Source organism: Vulpes lagopus, chromosome 8 (assembly GCF_018345385.1).
Source record: "Vulpes lagopus strain Blue_001 chromosome 8, ASM1834538v1, whole genome shotgun sequence".
Lineage (NCBI taxonomy): Eukaryota > Metazoa > Chordata > Mammalia > Carnivora > Canidae > Vulpes > Vulpes lagopus.
The window spans coordinates 6,955,501-6,977,279 of record NC_054831.1 but is presented as its reverse complement, the minus strand read 5'-3'; the positions used below and the strand labels follow the sequence as shown (position 1 = coordinate 6,977,279).

The following is a 21,779-nucleotide window of genomic DNA, read 5'->3' as shown; positions in this document are numbered from 1 at the left end:
ACCTGTGACTTCATTTCTGGATTTTGAATTCTGTTCAGATGATCTATATATACATCTGTCATTATGCTAGTAACACACCCATCTCGATAGTTTATTGCTTTAAGTTTTGAAATCAGGGAGTGTGAGTCCTCCAACTTTGTTCTTTTTCCATATTGTTTTGCTATTTTGAGTCTATTTCGTTCCAAAAGGATGGTAGAATTAGCTTATCAGTTTCCACAAAGAATCCAGATGGGATTTTGACAGAGATTGCCTTGACTCTGTAGATCAACTTGAGGAGTTTTGCCACCTTAACAATACTGTCTTCTGATCATAAACGTGGGGTGATTTTTATTTAGATCTTCTTGAATTTCTTTCAGTCTTATAGTTTTTAGAATATAACTTGTAGTACTTCTGTTAAACTTATTATTTTGTTCTTGTAAATGGAATTTTCAAAATTTCATTTTCAGATTGTTCATTGTAAGTGTATAGATATGCAATTGATATTTGTATATTGAGCTTGTATCCTGCAATCTTGCTGAACTGCTTTATTAATTGTTTTGTAATGGATTCATTAGGAATTTCTGTACACAGAATTTTGTCATCTGCGAATAGAGATGGTTTTACTTCTTCCTTTCCAGTCTTTTATTTCATTTTCTTACCTAGTTGTCCTGGCTAGAATCTCTAATATAATGTAGAAATGGCAAATCAAATATCTTTGTATTGTTTCTGATCTTGGAAGAGGAAGCATCCAGTCTCTCACCATTAAATTTAATGTTATCTATGGGTTTTTTGTAGATGCCCCTCATCAAGCTGAGGAAGTTTCCTTCCTTTTCTTCTTTGTTGAGTATTTTTATGCTGAAAGGGTGTCTATTTCCCTCCTCCTCCACCCATGTGTATACTTGCACTTTCTCACTCTCTCAAATAAATAAATAAAATCTTAAAAACAAAACAAAACGTTACTATCAGTGAAGGCTTGACAGTGGAGATACAATCTAACATCCATAATATCTAATGTTTTGCAGATAGCAATGTAGGAGATATATATTTTTAATTACCTTTCATTTGAGTAATCTTATTTAAGATATAAATTAATAATTTGGAAGTTCTTAGTATCCTAAGGAGATTTTCAAATGCACTCAATAGAAATGGTGAATGAGATTTTTAAGAAATATCTTCCATGTCTACATCCTGCTGTAATGTCTGTACCATTTTTTCTTAAAACTGTTTTCCTTTGCCTCCAAGAGGAGTTTGAATAAGATGATGTTTTGCTTGACTTTGATGTCCTGAACTTTATGTAATTATTTTTCTTTAATCTGTTGTTTATTATAAATTTAGCTTTTTGTTTGTTTAATCTTTGCATCTCTCCATCAATAGTTTTATTGCATCAATAGTTTTATTTCATAGCTCTCATATTGGACAGCTCTTTCTGCATTTTTCAAATTCAGCTGAATTATCCACCGTAAGCTTTTTACCAGCTCTTTTACGGAATGCTTTAGTCCCCCTGACCTTGTGATGATTGCACCTCTCTTTAAAGTTTTTATGACACTTGAATTTACAGAATCTGAATACCTTGCAATCATTGCAGACATCATGCCATGCTGGGTGTAAATGAGTCCTGAACAGAACTAGCACTTCTCAATACACATGTTGAAACTATGTGGATTCCCACTGACCAAACGCCATTCTTGAACAGAAGTCTGAATGTCTTCTTACAGGTCTATTTAGCTTGTCTATTTCTTCTTGAGTAAGTTTTTGGTAGTTTGTCTCTTCATAGGAATATGTCTCCTTCATCTGGGTTATCTAATTGATCAGCAGACTGTTGGTCATGGTATTCCTTTATATTCATTTCTGTAAGATCAGTAGTGATGTTGCCCTTACTCTCCTGATTGTAGTAATTTGAGTCTTGTCTTTTTCTTGGACAGTCAAGCTAAGTCAATTTTGTTGATCTTTTTAAAGAACAAGCTTTTGGTTTTATTGATCTTTTTCTATTTTATGTTTCATCAGTTGCTTCTAATTTTATTATTTCTTCCTGCTTGCTTTAAGTTTACTTTGCTCTCTTTTTCTAGTATCTTTTTTTTTTAAGTATTTTGTTTCTTTATTCATGAGAGACACACAGAGGCATAGGCAGAGGGAGAAGCAGACTCCTCAAGGGGAGCCGGATGTGGGTACTTGATCCTGGTCCTCCAGGACCACACCCTGAGCTGAAGGCAGACACTCAACCAGTGAGCCACTCAGGCATCCCTTTTTCTAGTATCTTAAGGTAGAAGGTTCATCTTTTGAGATCTTTCTTCTTTCTCAATATTGAGATTTGCAGTTATAAATTTCCCTGAGTATTGCTTTAGCTGCCACCCATACGTTTTGCTTTGTTCTTGTATTCATTGGTTATATAGAAGTGTTTTGTTTAATTTCCATTTATTTGTGATTTTCCAAAATTTCTTTGTTCTCTTTCCATTGTGATCACAGAACATACTTTATATTCTTTTTCTTTTCCTTTATTTTTTTTTTAAGTAGGCTCCACATCCAGTGTAGGGCTTGAGCTTGAGTCACATGCTCTACCGAATGAACCAGCTAGGTGCTTCTATTTTTCCCTTTAAATGAATTATTGAAGTTTTTATGTCCCAAATTTTACCTTCTTTAGGTCTGTCCTGGAGAATATTCCATGTTTCTTTGAGAAGAATGTATATTCTGTTGTTGGCTGGCATGTTTATATAGATGTCTTTTAGGTCCAGTTGGTTTATAGTGTTGTTCAAGTCACCTAGATCCTTGTTGATCTCCACCTAATTGCTTTGTCTATTTTTGAAAGTGGAGTATTAATGAAGTCTTTAAGTATTATTGTCTAAATATTGTCAAGCTACTGAATTGTTTATATTTCATTTCTGCCATTTCTTTTTTTTTTTTTTTTTTTTTTTTTTGGTGCTCTGTTGTATTGCCCATATGTGTTTGTAATTTTTTTTATCTTCCTGCTGGATTGATCCTTTATTATAATTAAATGTCTCTATCTCTAATAACTTTTTTTAAAAGTAGGCTCCATGCTCACTGTGTAGTCCAGTATGGGACTTGAACTCACAACCCTGAAATCAAGACCTGAGCTGAGATTAAGAGTCAGCTGCCACTTAACAACTGAGCCATATAGGTGCCCCACCATTTTTTTGGTTTAGTTTTAATTTTTATTTTATTTTTAAAAAGATTTTATTTATTTATTCATGAGAGATAGATTGAGAGGCAGAGACTCACAGGCAGGGGGAGAAGCAGGGTCCATGTGGGGAGCCCAATGTGGGAATCGATCCCAGGACCCCACACCCTGAGCTGAAGGCAGATGCTCAATCACTGAGCCACCCAGGCATCCCTTTTTGTTTTGTTTTGTTTTAAAGTATATTTTGTCTGATAATGATATAGAACCTCCAGCTTTCTTGTGTTTGTTGTTTGCCTGATACATCTTTATCTATGCTTTCACTTTCAACCTGTTTATACCTTTGAATATAAAATATCTCTTCAAGACAGTATAGTTGTATCTTATTTTTGTATCCAGTCTGATAATCTCTGTCTGCCTTTTGACTTGATTCTTTAATCCATTCACATTTAGTGATACTATTTATCTAATTGGATTTATGCCTGCCATTTTACTTTTTGTCTCTTATGTCTTTTTTTCTCTTGTCTTCCTTTACTGCTGCTTTTTTTGCAGTAATATTTCCCATTGTAGCATTTTAATTCTTTAATAATTTAAATCCCTGTATGTTTATTATATAACTTTATTTATCTCTTGTTTTCTTCATTTGTACTTCTGAATTCAAGTTACCATATGGAGTGATTTACTTAGCCCAATACAACTTCTTTCCCACTTACCTCCGTCTGCTAGCAAGAAACCCTCTGAATTTACTGGGAATGTCTTTATTTCACCTTTATTTTTGAAAGACCTTTAGTGGATGTAGAATTCCTTGTTGATCATTTTGTTCTGAGGACTTGGGATATCTTATCCCACTGCTTTCTGGATTCCATTGTTTCTGATGATAAGTCAGCTATTAATTTTGTGAGATTTCTCTTGTAAATGGCAATTTGTTTTTCTTCTTGCTGCTTTCAAGATTTTTCTCTTTGGCTTTCAGTGTTTTCACCATGATAATGTCTATTTGTGGATCTCTTTATCTTGTTATAGTTAAGCTTCCTGGATGTGTAAATTGATGTTTTTAAATAAATTTCAGCCATGATTGCTTCAAACATTTTTTCTTTTCCTTTCCTCTCCTGGTACTTGCATTAGGCACATATTGGTGTACTCAGTGGTATGTCACATTTCTCTAAGGCTCTCTTTGTTTCTCTTCATTCTTTCTCCCTGTTTTTTGGATTGTGTAATCTCTATTGATCTGCGAGTTTTACTAATTTCTTTCTTTGGCCAGTTCAGGTATACTTCTAACTCAAGTTTTTTTTTTGTTTGTTTTTGTTTTTCATTTTACTTAGCGGGCTTTCAAGCTTCAGAATTTCCTTCTGGTGTAAAAATATTCTCAATCTCTCTCTCTCTCGATATTCTTTATTTGATGTGACATTGTCATCATGCCTTCCTTTACTACTTTAATCATGGTTTTATTTAGTTCTCTGAATATATTCGTAAGACTTTGATGTTTTTGTTCATTCTGACATCTGGTCACCCTCATAGGTGATTGTCAGCTTTTTTCCTGGTGTATAGTCCATTCTTTCTTGTTACTTTACATGTCTCATAATATTTTGTTGGAAACTGGACTTTTTTTTTTTTTAAGATTTTATTTATTTATTCATGAGAGAGAGAGAAAGAGAGAGGCAGAGGGAGAAGCAGGCTCCATGCAGGGAGCCCGACGCGGGACTCGACTCCAGGTCCCTAGGACCATGCCCTGGGCGGAAGGCAGGCACTAAACCGTTGGAGCCATTCCAGGGATCCCCAAGGAAACTGGACTTTTTTGATATCATTGTCATTAAAGGTCCTACACACCCTATCATTTTTTAATTCTTTTTAAAGATTTTATTTATTAATGAGAGAGAGAAAGAGAGAGAGAGAGAGGCAGAGACACACAGGCAGAGGGAAAAGCAGGCTCCATGCAGGGAGCCTGACATGGGACTTGATCCAGGATCTCCAGGATCGCGCCCTGGGCTGAAGGTGGTGCTAAACCCCTGAGCCACCCAGGTTACCCACACACTCCATCATTATTTGTTTTGTGACTGATTTGATTAATTTAGTGAAGTCTAGTCTCTCTCTACCTCTCTAATAGGGTGAAGCCTCTGCTGCTGCTCTTCTGGGAGATGCAGCATTTGGTTTGCCCACAGTCACTCTTGGATCACTGTTTTTGGCAGGACTGTCTTTGATTATCTTTTTCTACATCTGACCTATACTAATTGCTACCTGAATTGCTCTACTGTTGTCAGAAGTGCCCTGGAGCATAGATTGCTTCATAGACTGACCCAGTCAAATTCAGGCTTCTTTGAAGAGAGACTTCCTGAGGTCTGTTTTTGCTATTGTTTCTGACACCGCCCCCCCCCCCCCCCCAATTTCTTTTAGCTCTTTCCTTGGTTCTCTGAGACCAAATAGGGGCCCACAGTTTAATCTGTATCTCCAGTGAATCTACCAGTCTCTGCCTAATTGCCTTTCACTCAGCCTCCACTGTTTTTAAAAGTGTCCTTTGGCTTGGACTTCTCATTCTCCACACTCTGTTACAAATAAAGTCAGTTCCTTTAGGAACCATATTCTGATCTTTTTCCCCTTATATCCACCCCAAGGCAAAAATCTCTGAGTCCCAGCTCTGGCGCTGGCTACAGTGGTGTACTGAGTGGCACTCATGCTGAGGAATTGAGTCCTTGGGGGAGGATCAAGAGCCTCAGGTTTTCTTGGCTTGCTTCTCCTAGTGGCATGGTGGCCTTTTGAGCTAGAGCAGTGGCACTCAGGGCCCTGGTAGTACCAGTAGTACTATGCTCAGGATTGTTTCCACCCTACTAGTTGGAGGCTAGGCATAAAAAGAGAGCCCTTACCTCTCAGCTGTACTTGCCTGTAGCTTAGCCTTTGCAGCAGATAGCTGTAGCCAGGATGGGAAATGCTGGTGTTGTGCTTTTTGAGGGAAGCCGCCCCACTGACTGGTAGCTGATGGGGGAGAGGGAGGCCTGTGTTCTTAGTGACACTCATCTGGAGTGGAGTTTCAGTCTGGCTGAACTGGGAGTTGGGAGAGAGTAGATCTTGGTGCAGGTACCACAGACTCTCAGTTCTTATGGAATTTTGGCAGGTTTTCGTGAATAAATGTTTCTTCATTTGCTATATTCCCTTATGTTCATTTCCAGAGGCTTTCTTTTAAATGACTTTTTTTTTTTTTTTAAGATTTTATTTATTCAAGAGAGAGAGAGAGAGGCAGAGACACAGAGAAGGAAAAGCAGCCTCCTATGAGGCACTGATGTGGGACTCGATCCCAGGACCCCGGAATTATGACCTGAGCCAAAGGCAGATGCTCAACCACTGAGCCACCCAGGCGTCCCTCCAGAGGCTGTCAATAATTTTCACCAGTTTCGCTGGGGAGAGGGGCCTACAGAACCCTTGCACTCTCATACTAGAAGTATAACAGTTTGAACAGTTGTTTTTAAAAATAAAAAAATAGTGCTAAAAAGTAAGGTAACAATATCAGCAGAAGAAACAGTAAATTTTCTTAAATCACTGAAGGATTTTAGGCATTCAGGTGACACAGAATGTACCAACCTCTCTATTTGTATGATTGATAAACTGCAGTTCTCTTGAGTGGGCAGACAGGATGCTGGTTGAATTGGAAAATGTCCTGAGGCATTGATGGAGTGATGGGCTATTATTTCCTATGGACAAATAAGATTTAAGGAAAATAATAACTATGTGTAGACATTTGTCTGCCATGTAAAGAAGACAGATTTGTTCTGCATTATTCCAAAGGGCAGACCTGTGAGTCATGAGTGTCGAGTACAGTGAAGTATATTTTGGCACAGCAAGTGGGAAGATCTCAGAGGTGCCTGAAAGGGGAGGAGGCCATTTGGCAAGGAGGTACATCTCTTCTGCTGCTAGCTGAGGTTCTTTTTTTTTTTTTTTAATTTTATTTTATTTTATTTTACTATTTATTTATTTATTTTATTTTATTTTATTTTATTTGTTTGTTTGTTTGTTTGTTTATTTATTTATTTATTTATTTATTTATTTATTTCTGGCTGAGGTTCTGAAGAGGACTGGGGAATGTTTCCCGGGGGTATGCTAGGGTGACACATCCGCTGGACTTACAGGCAACGTTGGAAGTTACTGGCCAAATATCTGCATCAGAGTTAGAAAATACACAAATTCTTTGGCTTCACCTTTGGATCTTCTGATTCACTGAGTGTGGGGCCAACGCATCTGCATTTTTACAGGTCCTCCTAGATGTTGCTGCCAGGTTTGAGATCTGTTGCAGTATTTGATCTTGATTGTGCCTTCCACTGTGTCATTTCCTGTGGATAATATGAATTCACTTATGCTCGACTTTGCCTACCTACCCTCCAAGTCTTTCTCTCTTAACTTCCCTCCTCCCCTCTCCCCCATTACAGCGGGGGTGCATTTTGAGAGAAAGGTACCTACTACCTATTGCATTGGCCCCCAGATGTAAAAGATTGATGATGTTCTGTAGCACTGAAGGTAATATTAGTACTCATTTGGTAATGTCAGTAACAGTTTAAATTGTACCCTTATCCAAACAGCTCTAGGTTTAGAGATTTCTACTGTAGAGCCATTCTCCTTTGGGTTTCTTAGGCATTTTATTGGATCCATGTTCATGTATTCTTTTTATTAAACATACTTCAAGTCTCGTTAGATTTGTGTTTTGTTACTTTGTTAAGAGCCACAAGATGTCTCAAAATTTTAGTGTAGCTTTTTCTGGCTTGGAAGATCAGGAGATTCCCTTAGAATATCAGGTATTTGAGAACATTAAAATATTCAGGACTTGAACATTTATACTCTATTTTAGCCAGTGATTTTAAAGGTACGAAAAATAGAATTATTGATTAAAAACAGCTTGGTGATTATGACTGGAAGCTACAGTCTGGCTAACTGACTTTTTCTTGTAAAAGACTGATTAAGAACTGATTTCATGAGAGAACTGATTAAGATGTTCACCACCTCAACTTTCCCTTCAGAAATCTTGTCCTTAAACTTTCACTAGAAAGTAGCATGTTATGTGCTTTTTTTTCTCCTTGGATTAAAAATTTAATGATTCTTCTGTCTACTCCTTTCTCTTTATATATTGCTGTATATGTCAATGCTGGATATAATAAATTTGTAATCCCAAAAGGTAGGTCAAATAAGTATATTGTGTATATTTTAAGCTCTAAAATAATCTTAGGTGTGGAATAGTGACAATAATTTTATTTTTTTTAGGAAAGATTTTATTTATATGAATAGTAGAGAGCACGAGCGGGTGGAAGGGGCAGAGGGAGAGGGAGAATCAGGCTCCCTGCTGTGCAGGTCTCAATCCCAGGAACCTGGAATCCTGACCTGAACACTCCAACCAACTGAGCCACAGAGGTGCCTCTATTGACAAAAAAGACCAAAAAAATTTTTTTAAAGCAAACTAAGAGAATTCTAATATGCAAAAGAATCACAGGGGGAAATTTGAATTGAATGTTCTAAATGGAGCTGAAGGAAAATATGAATGTATTCTTGTACATAAATGTGCAGTATTGCCTCTTTGTTTTTGTTTCCTGTGTACATTCCTCACAAACTCTTTTGCCTTCCTTTTTTGTTAGCTTCCCTCTTCTTCCACATGGGGCCAGCAGTCCAATACAACAGCATGTCAGTCCCAGGCAACGCTGTCATTGGCTGAAATCCAAAAACTAGAAGAGGAACGAGAACGGCAGCTTCGAGAGGAGGTAAATTTTAGAAGTAAAAGCGGTCTAGTCAAACACTCTTGAATGGCTGGTGTGCGTTATGGGTGAGGTTAGTAAAGATCATAATTATTGTCAGAATTGCTGTGTATCTGAAATGGATGTTCATTATGAAACTCTTTAGCCTATAATAGGAATAACATTAAGATTAGGGAACACGAATGTTCATTTACCTTAAATATTTTGTTGTAGCTCTTGAAGAAGTAGCTCATAAATAAAAATAAATGAGTTTTTCAGAATTATGGCTTTATGCAGATATCCTTCTTATAAATTTGATTTTTAGAATACAGAATAAATTTTTTTTTCCCTCTAAGGATACTGGGTTTTCTGACTAGCTAGAAAAACTTAAATATGACAGAAAGTTTCTCTGCTTATAAGTCTATATCCTGAAGCTTATCATTAGGATTAAAAGGATACAAAAGTGTGAAATAAGAGGGAATAAAGGAAGAATACAGGGCAGCCCCGGTGGCTCAGCGGTTTAGTGCCACCTTCAGCCCAGGACAAGATCCTGGAGCCCCGGGATCAAGTCCCACGTCGGGCTCCCTACATGGAGCCTGCTTCTCCCTCTCTCTGTGTCTCTGCCTCTCTCTCTTTCTCTATGTCTCTAATGAACAAATAAATAAAATCTTAAAAAAAAAAAAAAAAAGGAAGTTCATATGTATTTCATTTCAGTGCTTAGCCAAAAGTCCTACTTAATTTTTAAGAATTTAAAAAATTGGATTTGGTCTTTTTATTCTCCTCTTAGTGTCTCTGGTAGTTTACATCTTTTTTTTTGCAGCAAAGTGGCTAACCCTTTCGTGTTTAACTTTGTATAGCTGTTATGTATTTGCATTCCACTTACCATACTAGACAGTAGTAACTAATCTTTTTTGAAGACCAGAATCTTAAGCTAGCTCCTCTTGTGCAATAGCAAAGGCGCCAGCAGAGGGAACTGATGAAAGCTCTGCAGCAGCAGCAGCAGCAGCAGCAGCAGAAACTCTCTGGATGGGGGAATGTCAGTAAACCTGCAGGCACTGCGAAGTCTCTCTTGGAGATACAGCAGGAAGAAGCCAGGCAGATGCAGAAGCAGCAACAGCAGCAGCAGCACCAGCAACCAAACAGAGCCCGGAATAATACGGTGGGTTCATCTTTTCCTAAGCACTCATTGTATGGTTTGGAGGTTCTCTTTTCTGACTTTTGTGGACTCTGTTTTTCTTATTTTAGTATTGTTAACCACATCATTTGTCTCTTCTTCTTTAACAGCATTCCAACCTGCACACCAGCATTGGGAATTCTGTTTGGGGCTCTATAAATACTGGTCCCCCTAACCAGTGGGCATCTGACCTAGTCAGTAGTATCTGGAGTAATGCTGACACTAAAAACTCCAACATGGGATTCTGGGATGATGCAGTGAAAGAGGTGGGACCTAGGAATTCTACAAATAAAAATAAAAACAACGCCAGTCTCAGGTAGGGCTCAAAATAATCAATTCTGTGCTTCTTTGAGGGTTAGGGGATGGGGCGTGTGGAAAATGGGGTACTGGGTGGACAGGGAAAGATAGTTATTTAGTTTTTGCTTATTTTCATCTGTTTCCAAGCATGGGAAGTTGTAGTTTGGTGATTGCTTTCTTCCCCATGGAAGCACATCTGAATTTTACTAGGGGCTCTTTGTACTGCTAGGCACTTAGTCCATTGCCTGTCACTTGGTAACCACTTAATAAATATTAGGAATAGTATAGTGTGTGTGTGTGTGTGTGTGTGTGTGTGTGTGTATATATAACATTTCTCTAAGATACTCTAGATCTTAGCATTTTTCTCTAAATTTATATTTTAAGTTAGCTAGACTATAGTGAGTATTACAAACACCTCTCTAATGACCTTAAACCTATTTATTTTTATGATAGAGTTCCACTTCACCTTTGTCTTTCTTTCTTCAATATGCAGTGTTATTGAATGAGCATGGGTTTTAATGATAAATATATGAACTCAGTTCCCAGCACTGCCACTTACTAGCTGTGTGACCTGTGTGACCTTGGGCAAGAGGGAACCTTTTTGAGCCTCAGTTCCCTCATCTGTAAAATGAAGATAATGACTTCACGGGTGTGTAGTTGTACAGATTAAATGAATACATAAGAAGTAGTTAGTGAAGTGCCTGGCACATAGTAACTACTTAATAAATGGTAGTGTTGTCAGATTGTTTCTTCTTGTTTGAGGGTCTAATGTATTAAGAATAGGACTCTAAACAACTGTCAGCTTATTGAGCAGCTTTGCCAGGCACTGTACTCTAGGCTTTTACATACAGTATGTTTATTCTTTGTTGATAATCCAAAGAAATATTAGTACCATTTTACAGATGAGTAAACTGAGGCTTAGCAAAATTTTAAAACTCACCAAAGGGCACATAGGAAGAATTTAATCATTTCTCTGGCAAGAAGCCCTGTCTTCACAAATGAGAATATATTAGCTGAGGCTGCATTATAAGAGGGTACTGAGTCCCTCTGTCCCCAATCCAAATATTTGAAGGTTTTTTGGTTTTGTTTTGTTTTTTAAAATTCTTTTTGGAACCAAACATTGGATTACTGGACAGCCATCCAGTGTTGCCAAGACGTTATCTGTTTATGGTGTTGTAGTATAATCATATAGTAACAGTTTCTGGGAATATAATATCGCCCTATTGTTTTGCTTTAGTAAATCTGTAGGTGTGTCTAACCGGCAGAATAAGAAAGTAGAAGAAGAAGAAAAGTTGCTGAAGCTCTTTCAGGGAGTAAATAAAGCCCAAGATGGATTTACCCAGTGGTGTGAGCAGATGCTTCATGCCCTTAATACGGCAAATAACTTGGATGGTAAGAATTGGGGAGGGAAACCCAGCATGTGGAATAGCAGAGCAGGACCCACAAAGAGTTTGACAACTTGGAATGATGGGCCAAAACTCAGGAGGTGAAAGCCTAATGGAGCTCAAATCCTGTATCTACCACAAGAACTCAACTCTCTAATGGTATAATAAGTACTACTTGTGAGAAAAGTCCTGTAATATTGTGCTCAAATAGGTTATCTGTGGTTGCCACAAAGTAAATGCTATCTCAGGCTGTCTTAAAAATGTGCAGGGCAGAGGAGGTCATAGTTCCATATAGGTCATTTAATGGGGGACATTGCCAGACAGTCCAAAGTTTCCAAAGAAACATAACTTATGGTGGAGACAAAGGTTGTCATGGGCAAGAGAAGGCTGAAGTGATGTGAGATCTTTCCCTTCCTGCCTTTGGGGGATGGAGGTGGGAATCATGTGACAGAGCAAGTAGACTTATTTTATGCACAAGGAACTAGGACCAATGACTGGAAATGAAAAGGTTTCAGTGCAATTTGAAGAAAAACTTGCTAATTATTAGTTGATCACAAAGAGAATTCTTTGCCTGAGATTGAAGTGAGTCCTTGCCCCAACCCCAAAATGTTTGCACCAGAGACCAGTTAGCTTGATGTGGAAGGGATTCCTATAACAGATAGGCTATTTTGAACTCATACACCTCCAATGATTTAATTAAAACCAAGAATCTTTTAGAAACAGAACATTAAAGGAATGGAAGAATTCCTTTGCAGCATTGTAACAAAATCTTATGTTCTGGAAGAGCCAGGGAAGAAATAACAAATAATGGCCAGCTAGCTACCATTCATTAAGCACCTATCATGTGCTAGGCACTTTCTAGCAGTTAGCATATGTTATTCCAATTATTTAACTTTTGCAGTAATTTCATAAGATACTTACACAATGTAGGTAATATTATCCCCATTTTATAAATTAGGAAACAGAGGCTCAGAATGGTTAAATAACTCATCAAGGTCACACAGCGAGCAAATTTCAGAGTCAGGATTTTAACCCATGTCTGTCTAACTCTTGATACTTGTGCTTTTTCTCCCGCACCACACTGCTTGTATGTTCATTTGATTCCTCTCTAAACATAACGTATGTTAGTGAAGTGAAAGTTCCTAGAGGGTATGACTATATTCTTAGTATCTGTCAAGGTGCCTGATACACATCATAGCACTTAATAAATATTGATTGGATTTAAGGAAAGAAAGAATGAATTTCCAGATAACTTCAGTCTTAGGCAATCAATTGTTGGAGTCAACATAACATTTAGTAAAACTAAACATGCATAATATGTCTTTGTTTGACTCTGTGCTATTTGAGATAATTTGGGGCATTGCAGTGACAGTGAGCTTTTTTTTTTTTCCTGCAGAGTAGCTTAAAGAATATTTAACACAATAGCTATGTATGTTTTAAGTTTGCATCTTTAGAGTCAGCAGTAGAGAGGTGTGACAGTATATTAAAAACTGACACTGATTCTTTACAGGTGATATTTCATTGTTACTCTTTATTTCTTTTCTCCTCTCATGTTTCAGTTCCCACTTTTGTTTCTTTCCTGAAAGAAGTAGAATCTCCTTATGAGGTCCATGATTATATTAGGGCCTATTTAGGAGATACCTCTGAGGCCAAGGAGTTTGCCAAGCAGTTCCTCGAGCGCCGTGCCAAACAGAAAGCCAGCCAGCGGCAGCAGCAGCAGCAGCAACAGCAGCAACAGCAGCAGCAGCAACAGCAGCAGCAGCAGCAGCAGCAGCAGCAGGTATAAGTCCATGATTGGCGCCATGCCCCTGTGAGCAAGTAGTAATGCCTTGAAACATTGAGCAACCAGAGAAATGAAAACTAAAACAAATGCCATTTTTGTACATCAAGTGACCATAGCTTCTTAAAATGAGGTAGACTTGATATTTTCAAATGGCATGTCCAGCTTTGTGAATTTCCCAAATGGCCTACTAGTTCCTTTCTCCTTTGTTCATATATGTGCCTCAGTCAGATTGCAGATTCCAATGTGTCACAGATACATTTTTTGAATAGTTAGAAACATTTTTTTGATAGTTAGAAACCTACAAATCTCCAGTCCTCAAGATGCCCTGTACTCAATATTGACAGCACCTTAGCATGCTGGATATACCATATATTGTTGATAGGGATGTAAAAGGTATAGTCCGTTCTCATTATTTGTGGTACTTTGCTTTGTAAAGTTGCCACTAATGCTGAATTAGCGAATACTGAACTTTTGTTCCAGGGAAAACACCGAGTTAGGTTTCTAGAACTTCTGGTCATAGCATTTTTTTGTCAGCTGATCAATACATTACCTTGTTTTATGTGTGTTTCTGTTTGAAGATGCCTTATTTACTATATTGTTGATTGCTTGGACTGAACTCCTGGCCCCCAGCACTACAGCTGCTTACCTAGCACCTGCCTTTTCTCCATAAGCATGTCACAGCCTTTTTGGAACACTAGATAGCACTTAACACTTGGGGGCCATTTTAAACAGTGACAGCACTAACAAGCAAAAATGTGAGCCTCATGACACTACGGAAACTGAAAAAAGATGATTGTTTTTACTGTAAGAGCGGAGACAAGAAGGTGGAATACTGTCCTGTTCCACCTGAACTGGGAATTTGTTTCCTCAGGCAACTCAGGTTTTTTACTGCTCTGGACATTCACAGTTCAGGAAAACCATAAAAACACTGCAAGTTGTGATATTTGGGGTTACGGATAAATTATAGCCAGTATGTAAATTTGGAAATAGGAATCTGTGAATAATGAGGATCAGTTCTACAAGTTTTCTGAAAGATGAGGCGGCAAGGCTCATGGAGAGCTTAAGAATATTCATATCCTTCAATCCTATAATTCTGCCACAGATAATGTTTGTTACAGTGGTCATTTCTGGGAATATAAAAGATACAGTGAAGTACATTAAAAATCCGTTTGGGTGGATGGGTTAAACAAGGATCAAGGGAAGGAAAGTAAACAGCGCTGGGAGAAATAGAGAATCAGGAGGGAAAACATTGTCTTTACATTTGTGAAGTGGCTGCCCCTGTGTGCTGAAATTGGAGGTGGGGGCCCACACAATGTGTGCATATACACATGTAGCCAGGCTCGTCCTTCCATGTCATTTCTCTACTCTTCCTTCTCGTCCCCCACTGCCACTACTTGTGCCTTCAGCTAGCTCACTGAATCTGATCCCAGTTTAAAATGAATTGTTCTAATAAGGGCAACACTAAGTATGAATGGCTGGTAAACGATTTTGTAGTTGAACCAGTTGGTAGAAAGTATATGGATATTTGGGGACCAGAGATCTTCTGGGATTGCCAGTGGGAATAAAGTACATAATAATTTTGTTTGGTAACATACTGCCAGCTAGTCTGCAGCCTCTGTCCTCTCTGTCCTGGGGCTCAAGACAGAGGAACCTTATGTTTTGGTAGGTGAGGGGTGTAAATTGCTTGAGTACAGAGGTCTGTTTGTGATTATTTGCTGTATATTTAATTTCATAGTGGCTGGAGACTCTATGTATACCAGAGAGGTTCTGACAGTTGTGTTGTCACAGTGGGGTGGAAACCTAGAGCTATTAGGATAGGCCTTTTAGAGGCACAGAGCTTAAGTGGGATGTCTGAATCTAAATGAAGGGAAAAGATGGCTCTGTGGACTTCTCTTGGTTTCATTATTACTGGAATCCATGATAGGCTTTCTGTTTTTAATCTCATACTTGATAAGATGAGGACTAATCAACCATGTTCCTGTCGTGGGCCATACTTGCATCTATTGTGTAACCCCAATTGTGACATCTTCTCTCACAGGACTCTGTGTGGGGAATGAACCACAGTGCACTCCATTCAGTATTTCAGACCAATCAAAGCAACAACCAACAATCCAATTTTGAGGCCGTACAAAGTGGCAAGAAGAAGAAAAAGCAGAAGATGGTCCGAGCAGATCCCAGTTTGTTAGGTGAGCAAAGCCAAAAATCTCAGCTGGGAGTTAGAGGTGTGCAGGTTATAGCAATTTCCTATGTGAATCTCCTGATAGAATGTTTTTCATAAAGGGAAATATTTCTTATACAAAATTAATTTTTTAAGCCACTTCAAAATAAGTAATATTTACTGGGCATGTCAGTGCAAGAGTGATGCCTTGTGTGCTATAGGGAATAAGAAAAGTAATTACTTATACTTGTGTGATGCTTTAAACTTTGAAGCCTTATTTCATATATTCTATGAATTTCCCTAGAAGGCCTTTCAGTGTAGTTGGAAAATAATGCTAATGGAGAAAAGGAAAAGTTGTTAAAACTTAAATGCTGATTTGTATAGAAACTGACCATAAGTCTAATCAGGTATTCAAACAACTAATATTTGCTGATATTCATTATATATGTGTGTATATGTATGTATATATATATATATATATATATATATAGAGAGAGAGAGAGAGAGAGAGAGAGAGAATATATATATATATATATTCAGAGTATTCTCTGAATACTCTGAATACAGAGTATATATACATATATATATATATATATATATATATATATATATATATATATATATATTCAGAGTCATTCTGCATTAAGAGATCATGTTCCACTTTACCAGTGAGTAAACCAAGGCCCTGAGGGTTTAGAACATTTTCCAAAGTCACACCATTATTTAGCAGTGGGGCTGGGATTTCAGAGAAGGCCTGTTTTCTTTCCACTCTTCTGTTAGCCACAACTATTCACGTCTAGCCTTGAGAACCAGAGTCTTCACACAAGACAGCTTCATGGAAACAGTGACACCAGAATTAGGGCTTTGAAAGACTGGCAGGAAGGACAGGCAGTGGTGTTTCTGGAATAATAAACAGTCTAGGCAAGCAGATGCAGACTGCTTGTGTTTCTTAAGTTGGCCAAACAGCTTCACAGACAATGATGAAATTAAAATGATTCTCTGTTTATGAGTGTCAAATAGACTATTAAGAACTATGTTGTCCAGAGTAGAATGATTATATTGGCAAGATGGCAGGTTGGAGTGTTGGCCCAGGCAGCAGGCTGTGGTATAGACCAGGTAAAAGATCCTGGTGGCCTGGAGAATAGGTAGGGGTTTTGGTAGTAGAGATGGAGAGGAGTTAGATGGGTTTCAGAAACTTAGGGAACTGAATTGGCTGACAAGGGGAATGGAAGGCTTTGGGCAGCAGGGTGGGTAGTGCTGCCATTTGCTAAAAGGATGAGCCCTGGAAAATGGGGAGCAAGCTTAGGGGGATAACAACACAGTGTTAAAGTGTGTTGTGTGGGTCCAGTGTGGACCCAGTGTGGAATGCCTATGGGACTACAGATGGAGATCCCCTTGTGAAAAAGTAGAGAGCACAGCAGGAAGGAGATTGCCATCCTACCTTGCCCGTAGTCGGGTCTCTGCCTTCCCTCAAAGGTCTCCTACAGTGGAGAAAACAAAATGTTAGTAACAGAAACTTAACTTTGAGGATTGCCCTTTGGAACTGGAGCCTGAAAGCTGGCTTGGGAGCAGAGAGAGACCTGGTGAAATTCTGTTTTCTTCTGCCTGTCTCAGAATTGTATTATTAAGTTACTTATTTTACCTGCCTCAGAAATTTATGTTAAGAATGGATGGAACAGTCTAACATTTTACCCAGTTTTGACAGAAGTGGGTGAAAATAGATTAACAAGTGCCTCTGAAATTCTGTGTGTGGCTTCTACCAGGAAGCCCTTGTTGCTGTTTAGCTGTGTGGCACAGGAACCGTGGACTGTCAGGGGGGTGAGGTAAAGTTCTCTGAATTAAATATTCAATCTGATTCCATCCCCATTACAGATACCAAAAAGAAAGGGACTTAAAACTCTCTTTGGGAGAATGAGAGTTATTTTAGGAATAGAGTTTAAGGAATACATATTATGTTGAAGGAACAGAAAAAAATATATAAGGAAAAGGGAAATAAATATTCAACAAAGTATTGAGAAAACTCACTTGTGTAGGCTTGGACCTTTTTATGAAAATGTCTTCTCAACTGAATCTCTATCTGAAAATTGCTCTGATGATTACTAACTTCTGCCCCTTGCCTACTCATTTCCACTTACTGCTATTTGTTTTATTGATTCACAGATTGAGAAAAATTAACAAATGTCTGTCATTCACAGTTCCCCATGTACAGAATGAGACAGTTCTAATTTGATCCAAAAGCATCCATTGAGAAAGTAGTCACTAATTAAAAGAGAACTGCTTCTAAAACAGACCATCAGGGGATCCCTGGGTGGCTCAGCAGTTTAGCGCCTGCCTTTGGCCCAGGGCATGATCCTGGGGTCCTGGGATCGAGTCCTGCATCGGGCTCCCTGCACGGAGCCTGCTTCTCCCTCTGCCTGTGTCTCTGCCTCTCTCTCTCTCTCGCTCTCTCCCTCTCTCTCATTGATGAATGGATAAAATCTTAAAAAAAAAACAAAAAAACAAAAAAAGATCATCAGAGAGGCCCAACCTCATTTTAATGATCCATCGCCTCCATTGTACTCTGTCTTCCTGTAGTTTTTAGAGCTGCCAGATGCCATTGTGAACCAACATCCATTACTTAGATATGATAGATACACACGATGGCATTTTTTTTTTTTTTTTTTTAGATTTTATTCATTTATTCTTGAGAGACACAGAGAGAGGCAGAGACATAGGCAGAGTGAGAAGCAGGTTCCCTGCAGGGCACCTGATGCGAGACTCGATCCCAGGACTCCGGGATCATGACCTGAGCCAAAGGCAGACACTCAACCACTGAGCCACCCAGGAGTCCCAGTTTGCATTATTACATTTCCACTTTTATCACATGTAGCTTGTTTTTATTGCAGTTTATCTTTCTTGAGATACATGTGAAGTCAAAACCCTGCTTCGAAATAGAGTAATAGCTCATTTCATAGGCTGTTTGGTCTTTATGTTTTTATATTTATCTAATTAAATTGTTATTTCCAAGTAGGGACACTAAGCCTTTTGTTATTTTCAAGGAAAAAGTCGTGGGTTGTGGGAACACTGTTGATGGGTAGAACTAAGGCTGGGGTTTGGAGCCCTAGCCTCTCCTAATCTTAGGCCTTGTAAGCAGCTTTTACCACAACTTCCTTGGCTAATAGTCATGTTTACATTTTCAAATCGTGATATTTTGAGTCAAGAATAAAATATAAGTAAGCTATTTTTATTATGTAAGACTTTTTTTGTTTAGTACTACATTTAAAATGTGTCTTTGTTTGAAAACTTGAACATTAAAGAACAAAAAGGAGGGAGCAGAACACAATATTAACAACTGCTTTTAGGTAGGAGAGAGCATTGCCTGTTTACTTCTTGATATCCAAATAGCAGCTGAAACAGTTTGAGATTTCATTTAGGTGGATGAACTGAAAGCTTTTTGAGAGCCACTCATTACAAAGAAGCCCTGTTAAATAATAATTTTTATCAATGTTTGATTATGGAGTTAATAGAAAGATTACATACATGTGGTAGATGGGATCAGATTTTCAGAATGTTGGTAGTGTTTGTGAGGACTGCTCATTGCCTTCAGTGGTGGTGCTCATACTGCTTTCTCTAAACCAGATTGCATTTTAGTTAATCAGTATGGCAGACTGAAATTCTTTCCTTTACAAGTCTACTTATAATAGGTTGATTTGAATAAGGTCTATCCTGTGATAGGATATCTAGGGTTATAAGGATTTGGTAGTGGATCTTCCCTAAAACACCCCCTACCCTCAAATAGCAAAAATTCTTGGCCAAAATTTTGAAAAAACTTTTGACCCAATAAGGGGAAAAAGTATTCCCAGTAGTGAGTGGGACTGAGGTAGTACTACTACCACTTAGATGTCATAGTCCTATGGTTGGATAGTTACAAAGTGTTTGGTGTGTGTTATTCCTGCCCCCCCCCAAGCCCCCATCTCTGTTAAGATTCACCTCCCGAATGAACTTTCCCCACTAGCCAGCCTGTCTTAGCTTTAACACATGCTCACAGCCCAGATTCTTCTCAGGAATCTCTGACACATTAGTTTGCAATTCTTTTTTTCCTCCCTACTTAAAGTACACCAGAACCCTAAGAAATAAATAAAAACAAAGAATCTCTCATCAGAAGAGCAGAAATACCGCTCTCCAACCTTTATCCTTCCTTCTTCTTTTCTTTAGTATCCCTATGGCATACTAAAATGCAAGAGACTTCTATTCTAGCCCACTGTCTGGAATTCATCCCCACGATTGTCTGGGTGTGGTCACTCATTGCCAATTTTTTCCGGCAGGATTTTCAGTCAATGCTTCATCAGAGCGACTCAATATGGGTGAAATCGAGACTTTGGATGACTACTGAGCACCTGCCAGTGGACTGGCCTTCCTTCTCCTCTCCGCTGACCATGGATTCTCCACCTTTGGACACAACACTTACTCACCATTTACTCTTTATCACTCTGCAACAAATCACAGAACCGATCATCTCAGGCTTTTTCTTCTAGCCCTTTGTGTCCAAGATTCTTTAAACTGTTTTTGTTGGTGAGCATCTCAGACTGTAGATAAGTGGACTGGACCCTGTGTCTTGGGGGTGGCAGTTGGGATTACTCCCCAACAAGGCTGATTTTGGGCAGCACCTGTTTACTGTGCCATGATTTCATCTACTGTGTCCCAGAAAGTTTGTTGGGATCTGCCAATAGCTATTTACTTTCTTATGTCACCTTTTTCCCTTCTATTCCTTTTCTTCTTCTTTTTAACCCCCTCCCCCACCCAAGGGCAAGGGGTCTAACTGGTGCAATCATGAAGAGAGTTAATGGTAACAGACATTGGCCAGCAGCACCATGCCATGAACTGTGACTTGAGTGTCCTACAAGACAGTCAGAGCACCCCCAGTCTGAAGGTTGCATTGCCACTGCTAACTTTGGGATTGCATCAGAAGAGGCCCTGAGTGGGGTGGAGTTTAGATTGGATTGGTTTGATGTTGCACACCCCTCGCCTGTTCTTTCTGAACATCCTTTCGGAGAAAGGATTCATGTTTTTCTTCATTAGATAGTGACTTCCAAGCAAGCTGACTTCTCCCCTAGCATATGCCAACCTGATTGGACAAAGGAAACCCTATGGCCTGGGAGAAGGACTTATTCTTAATTTTTCCTTTCTTACAAAAACTGATTTTTCCCATAAATATTTTTACTTCAGAGGACTAGGACCAGTTTGTTTTGGGCCTTTCTGCTGAAAATTTGTCTCGTTTAAGAGGCAGCTAGGATCTTTACCATATGTATGAATTTGTATAATTTCACTTTGGATAGGGATAAACTTTTGCTTCTGATAAAAGCCCAGAATTTCATCTGGTTCCTCAGAGCGTTGCGTGTGTGTCTTGCTGTGGCCCCAAAAGGTTTTGTTTAAAGATTCTGGAGTGGCAAGTTGTTTGCCTTTTCTGAAAAGAAAACATACAAAACCTGACCATCTTTAAGACCTTCATCCATGGGAAACCACTACACAGGAGAATGCAGTGGGATGGAGGGGATGGGAGAGAATGGGAGAGAGAAGCCTGGTCTGGCTTCTGATCATGGCCTCCTAATACCCCTTCACTTCAATTATAAATGTATTCAAGCCCTATTTATAAACAAATACTCTTCCTGCCTCCCCAACCCCGGCAGAACATCACCTGGAATTGCCAGTCACACTTTGGTCTGGAGCCATTGGACCGTCCGTCCCTGTGTGAAAAGTGCTGTGGTTCGGGTGGCTCCTGGTAGAGCACCTTTTCTTTCTGTCATCATTGCCTGAAGAAGGCTGGAGTTGCTCTGAGAGCATTTTGGTTTTGGCTGATTATATTTGGTTTCTATTTTTATTCTTTTGGATCACCATTCTCCCTATCCCTTCTTGCCTCCTTCCCTCCCTCCCTCCCAAACATGTACAATAACTATACAGAGACTGCTACAAACTTGTATATAGTTTTTGGATCAAATAGCATGAGGAGATGGGGAACCTTTAAAAGTTGGGACTCCTGCTCTCCTTTGCTTTGTAAATTCAAAAGTGGGGGGTGGGGAAGAGGGATAGTTAAAATGTTTACAAAACTTTAAGCTCCCTCGGAATTTTGCCAGTGTGGAGGAAAATAAAAAAAGAACTTAAATAAAACGTGGTGGTATTCTGTCTGAGTGCCTCTTG

The 21,779-nt window shown here is 38.8% G+C and overlaps 1 protein-coding gene and 1 pseudogene across 3 annotated transcripts in view; one reads left to right on the top strand and one right to left on the bottom strand.

Annotated features, from left to right (window-relative positions):
- GIGYF2 (GRB10 interacting GYF protein 2) overlaps positions 1-21,764 on the top strand; it is a 136,626-nt gene extending 114,862 nt beyond the window's left edge. For all 3 annotated transcript variants that reach the window (XM_041765802.1, XM_041765801.1, XM_041765800.1), the window contains exons 23-29: positions 8,713-8,835; positions 9,761-9,967; positions 10,093-10,298; positions 11,517-11,671; positions 13,224-13,444; positions 15,486-15,633; positions 19,910-21,764. In XM_041765802.1, coding sequence (XP_041621736.1) covers positions 8,713-8,835; positions 9,761-9,967; positions 10,093-10,298; positions 11,517-11,671; positions 13,224-13,444; positions 15,486-15,633; positions 19,910-19,977 — 1,128 coding nt within the window. In that variant the 3' untranslated portion in view covers positions 19,978-21,764. The remainder of the gene's footprint in view (positions 1-8,712; positions 8,836-9,760; positions 9,968-10,092; positions 10,299-11,516; positions 11,672-13,223; positions 13,445-15,485; positions 15,634-19,909) is intronic.
- LOC121496913 lies at positions 1,141-1,625 on the bottom strand (annotated as a pseudogene).
- Positions 21,765-21,779: the final 15 nt, after the last annotated feature.